Consider the following 6,051-nt stretch of genomic DNA (forward strand, 5'->3'; position numbering starts at 1 on the left):
ATACACTTTCAAACATGACGTGTTCTCTTGAGGGACCACTCATACACTTTCAAACATGACGTGTTCTCTTGAGGGACCTACTCATACACTTTCAAGCATGACGTGTTCTCTTGAGGGACCTACTCATACACTTTCAAACATGACGTGTTCTCTTGAGGGTCTTGCTTCAGCAAAACATCCCATGAGTCTGCATCACGTAACACAACTAGAATTTCCACTTCAGGATTGATGCTCTTAGGAGGTGTGGTCTTGTTGAAGGAAGTGTGTGTCACTCTGGAGATGGGTTTTTGAGGTCTCCTATGCTCAAACTCTGCCCAGTGTGGAATCAATGTGCTTGGCTGCCTGTGGAACATAGTATCCTCCGTGCTGCCTGAGGATCAAATATAGAACTCAAGTGTGCCGGGGCTGGAGAGATGGCTCAGGGGTTAAGAGCACTGACTGCTCTTCTAGAGGTCCTGAGTTCAATTCCCAGTAACCACATGGTGGCTCACAACCATCTGTAATGGAATCCGATGCCCTCTTCTGGTGTGTCTGAAGACAGCTACTGTGTCCTCATATAAATAATAAATAAATAAAACTTAAAAAAAAAAAAAACCTCAAGTGTGCCTCCATCACCAAGTCTGCCTGTAAATTGCCATGCTTTTATGCAAGTTGCCTTGGTCATAGTATGTTTTCTTAGCAGTAAAACCCTAATTAAGACATAGAGAAATCCCAAGATTAGGGGAAAATTGAATTTTCAGGAATAGAGAGATGTAGAAACATAGACTGCATTTATATTAAGTCCCTTTAACATGTGACAGGTGGATCCAAGTCTTATGACTTCTTTGATTCCCCAAAGCTTACATGAATTTTTAGTTTACAAAGGGAGATATATTAGCATTATCATTGTTCTGACATTCTCATGGTAGAAAAAGCAGTTAACAGGTGTCTGTAAGGCAGCAGGAGTACACTCATGCCTTTGGGTCTTCATAAAAACTATTCCTTTAGGTTAAAAGGGCATGGGATTTTTTTTAGAGAGCTAGATATGTAGATTGGACGGAGGTGTGTTAGTCTGATGAAAAGCATCTCTAAGTTATATCTAGAAGACTGAAAAATCCTGAGCTTGTAACTGAGAAATAGAGTCAGTGCTCCATCAAATCTTGAATTTCTGTTTTTTTGGTTTTTTTGTTTTTTTTTTTTTTTTGAGACAGGGTTTCTCTGTATAGCCCTGGCTGTCCTGGAACTCACTTTGTAGACCAGGCTGGCCTCGAACTCAGAAATCTGCCTGCCTCTGCCTCCCGAGTGCTGGGATTAAAGGCGTGCGCCACCATGCCCGGCTAATCTTGAACTTCTGAAGTCTCACAGCAATCAGCACAGAAGGGGAAAGAAATCTGAAACATATTTTTATTACTATATATTTTAAATCATTTTTGAGATCCTTACAACTTATTTAAGTTTTTTATGTTTAGACCTTGCAAGGGTTTTGAATCTTTTTTCCTTTTAATCATTTATCAGAGGCATAAGTAGTTATTTTTGAGACAGTCATTGTAAAGTATGTTCTTTTGGTCAAAGTTATACCTGAAACCTGTTTAGCACATGGGAGAACTGGCCCCACACCTTGTCTGGACAGCATAGTAGAGCTGGACCTTGTGGGCACTTGGACAAGCTCGCCCTGAAGGCATGGAAGTGGGAGTGCTGGCGTCTCCCTTCATATGCTGTGTGGTTGTACAGGTGATGGAGTGATGCCCTCCACCCTCTCAACCCTTGTCACTTGTGCATGGCAGACCAGCTCGCTCTGTACCTCACTGGATTTAGCACTGGGGAGAGCTGGCCCTGTGCCTTGCCTGAGTAGCACAGTAAATCTGGCACTGGTGTGGATGTGGGCCAGCTGGCTTAGAGTGCAGAGAGTGGGACATTTAGCCCTGATTTTTGCCTGCTATATCATTGGGTTGTCTCACTGGGGAAGTGCTGTAGACCTTGCCCTGGTGGTAGTATGTGGGAGAGCTGGTGGCCTGACCAACTCAGCTGTTACCCAGATGCAGATCCAGGGCTGTGAGTTAGCCGACCTCAACATCTACCTCATCTGTGAACTGCTGGAGGTCATGAAGGGGCCTTTGTTACAGATCCAAAGCTGCAGGATCTCCATGACACAGAGATCTGGTGAGTATCCAGTACTGATAGTGTAGCAGAAGCCAGAGGCCTCAAACAAGACCAGTTGTAATGAACATTTGCAAGTAAATTGTGTGGACAGAATAGTCTATGACTCAGATGACTTCCAGAGCCCAGTATTCTTTCTACTGTAGCAAGAACACAAACTTCCATTTGACTGACTTCTTGATTTTCTTTCTTTCTTTCTTTCTTTCTTTCTTTCTTTCTTTCTTTCTTTCTTTCTTTCTTTCTTTCTTTTTGTTTGTTTTTTGAGAGAGGGTTTTTCTGTATAGCCCTGGCTATCCTGGAACTCACTTTGTAGACCAGGCTGGCCTCAAACTCGGAAATCCGCCTGCCTCTGCCTCCGACGTGCTGGGATTAAAGGCATGTGCCACCACACCCGGCTTCTGATTTTCTTTGAGAGTAAGTAGCTAAAGTCTTCTAAATTCTGCTCCAGTACTAATTGATGCCTACAAACAACAGTAGCAACAAAATTTCCTCCACATATATGTTCTTGGCTAGTGTTTAAAGAGTCTACTGTGACGCATCTAGTCACATGGCTAAAACTCAGGACAGGTGCTCTCCTGGGTCAGGAACAGCATGGAGGGCTACTTGATTAAACAACAAAGAAACAACAACAACAACAACAACAACAACAACATCAGACAGTCAGAGAGGGTCCATGAAGTCGTGAAAGATGGGAGCTCCTGCACCCAGTGTCCACCCTCTATACAAGGGAAGAAGCAGGGCATTTTGCATAGTCCCTTCATCATCCAGAGGCTAGAGAATGTCCTGGCTTACATGGAATAATCAGTCTCTAATATTCATCGTTTCTCCACTTGAGCTTGCAGAAAACCCTCTCAATACATTCAGACATGTAACTGAAATGTCGTGTGAAGACTTTAATCCGTGGAGGCTTCATATTCAGAAGACCATTCCTTCTTCATCTGTGTCCCATTGCTACATCTCATCCCATTCAAATCCTATTTATTACCTGTTTCTCCGAGTGCCCTTCTTCAGTGCAGGTGTGAAGTTTACAGTTCATGAGGCTGTCACAGTTCGTGACAACATGCCCCTCCTTTTAGATTCACAGGCACAGTATGGGAAGTTGATTTCACAAGTCCTTAACATTTTGAGGTATATGACCATCTTCCTGTGTTCATACCTTTTGTAACTGGTAAGACTTTTCCTCTTCTCTGCTTTACTGTAACCTTTCTTCACATCGCCATCTGTAGAACTGTTGTTTTCACCCTGACAGTTCCATCCAGTAACACTACTCTCAGCTCTATATCACACCCACCATTGTAATCATCAGATTTGGCGGGAACTCCTGCATGATGTCTCTCTCACCAGTGACTTGGATTGAACACACCTTCTCTAGATATTCTTCCACTCTTGACCCCGAATGTCAGATATCTAATTGTTGTTTTGATAATGAGAACGGCCACTTTCCTGGAAGTCAAGAAAATGTAAAGTTGGCAAACTCTCTCTCTCTCTCTCTCTCTCTCTCTCTCTCTCTCTCTTATTTTTTTGAGATAGGGTTTCACTGTCCTGGAACTCACTTTGTAGACCAGGCTGGCCTCAAATTCAGAAATCCGCCTGCCTCTGCCTCCCAAGTGCTGGGATTAAAGGTGTGTGCCACCACATCCGGCTGGCAAACTCTCCTTTTAGATTTTGGTGGAATATGGCAAACTCCTGGTACCACTTAGAACACAGCTGCCTCCCTGTCATGTAAACATTGTATACCAAAAACATCTCACCATTCTTCTCCACATGTTTGTAAATGGGCACTGCTTGCTTTTCTGTGTAATCATAAAATGATTTTTCCAAGGAGTGGTCACTGGGTTATCAGCCTCAGGAAGAGGTACAGACAACATTGTCAAGACCAATTCCTCCTTGCCTGTGCAAATCAGGTCCACTACCTGCTTGTGTGTCACCCCCTTGACATCCATGCCATTGCCTTCCTCTAGTCCAGAATTGTACACATTGCTTGATTCAGGAAAGTGTGTGGGAAAACAGTGATGAACTTCAGGATGTGGTCTCCTTGCACACATCAGCCTGGTCAGCTGCTCCCACTCCCCCGGGCAGCATGGCGCCCACATGCACTTATTCTTGGTACCAAGCACATTGACCTTTACTCACATCTTGAGCTTTGAACTTTTGCATAAGGTCTTATTTTTTAAGCAAATGGCGTGCATTCCTGACCTTAATACCGAGTCTTCACAATCATTGGATTGCAGTTTAACATTCTCCCTACCTTTATGACTGTTTTTGCTTTTAAAAAATATGTATGAGTCTTTTGCATATACACATATGTGTGCATGCAAACACATGTATACAAATACATGAATGTGTACCACTTGTGTACCTGGTGTTCACTAAAGTCAGAAGAGAACATTGGATTCTGTTGACCTGGAGTTATGAATGGTTGGGAGCCTCCACATGAGTGTTGGGAACTGATGTCCCCACTTAATCTTAAGTGTTGACCCCTTTTTCCTCTCTATGTTCCTTTTGTTGCTGTTTTTGGTTTTGATTTTGGATCAATATATATATTTGCTAATATTTTTGAGACCTCTTTGATCTGTCAGTAACTTATTACAAATGCATCCTATGTAGAAATATTATTCCCTCCCCCCCCCATGGTTTAAACTGGGGCACTCCAGTTTTCTGACAAGCTAGTCTTATACTGTAGTAAATTTTAATTTGTTGGAGGAATGTCAAGTAAGCTATTGAGTGATTTCTATCCTTTATTTGTTTTTTTGAGACAGAGTCTCACTATGTGCCTCTGACTATCATGGAAATAGTATGCGAAGTAGGCTGGCCTAGCCATCGAGGTCTGACATTAAAGGTGTGCAATCACCACATTCATCTTGTGCATCCTTTCTTGAAGTTAGGGACTTTGATACAATTTTGCTATTGTATATTCAATGGTATTGATCTGCTTAAGTGTCTCTCTGTTTTATCTGTTAATCATTTCTCTTGTAATGCCGTGTGGTATTCAGTGGACCCAGAAATGAGAGATGTAATCCTCCTTTTCTGTTTACTTGAAAAATGACTTGGTGAATGCATTTGAAATTCTGTGATATGGAGTAAATGTGTGGAGCACCCAGAATTATATAAATATATTCTCAGTGACATGTACATATACAGTGCAGTCAGTCTCACCATTTCTATTATGTACATGTGTGGGCTATTTTAGGCTGCGGTGACCTATGAGGATGTGCATGTGAACTTCACTCATGAAGAGTGGGCTTTGCTGGATCCTTCCCAGAAGAGTCTCTACAAAGATGTGATGCTGGAAACGTACAGGAATCTCACTGCTATAGGTAAGAATGTGAGTTTCCCTTCACTTTCTAAACAAGGGGACAAGTGTTTCTTGGTTATTGGTGCACTTCTGTGATTTCTCTTGTCACAGGAAGAATGTGGTAAATATAAATACTCAGATATGGTTCTCATGTTCACCACTGATACTAACTTAAAATTTGCACAGTATCAGATAATACATTATAAATTTTCTGGTTCTGTATTTTAGGGTACAGATCGGAAGACCACAATATTGAAGAACACTGTCAAAGTTCTAGAAGAACTGGGAGGTAATTTTCATGTGCAAGCTAATACAAATGCATCACTGTAGACATTTTAATGTACCTTGAAGTTTTAATGAAAATCAACAGTGTGAATAAATACAGCTTTAAGTATACTGATGATTAGTGAATTCTCAAAAGACCATGTACTTGGATTTCAGGTAGCTGGCCAGTGTTTGCGAGGCATTACTTTAAGGAAAAAGATAAATAATATCTTAGCCAGGCAGTGGTGGCACGTGCTTTTAATCCTAGCACTTCAGAGGCAGAGGCAGAGGCAGAGGCAGAGGCAGAGGCAGAGGCAGAGGCAGAGGCAGAGGCAGAGGCAGAGGCAGAGGCAGAG

The 6,051-nt window shown here is 42.2% G+C and overlaps 1 protein-coding gene across 2 annotated transcripts in view; it reads left to right on the top strand.

Moving 5' to 3' along the window:
• The window catches only part of LOC110326145 (zinc finger protein 431-like), a 15,484-nt gene that overhangs the window by 7,398 nt on the left and 2,035 nt on the right, over positions 1–6,051 (top strand). Inside the window, exons 2-3 of one of the 2 annotated variants that reach the window (XM_021204299.2) lie at positions 5,327–5,453; positions 5,660–5,720. In XM_021204299.2, coding sequence (XP_021059958.2) covers positions 5,327–5,453; positions 5,660–5,720 — 188 coding nt within the window. Of the gene's footprint in view, positions 1–5,326; positions 5,454–5,659; positions 5,725–6,051 lie in introns of those variants that run through there. The other variant, XM_029542085.1, reaches the window with a different exon arrangement.

This window comes from Mus pahari, chromosome 9 (assembly GCF_900095145.1).
Source record: "Mus pahari chromosome 9, PAHARI_EIJ_v1.1, whole genome shotgun sequence".
NCBI lineage: Eukaryota > Metazoa > Chordata > Mammalia > Rodentia > Muridae > Mus > Mus pahari.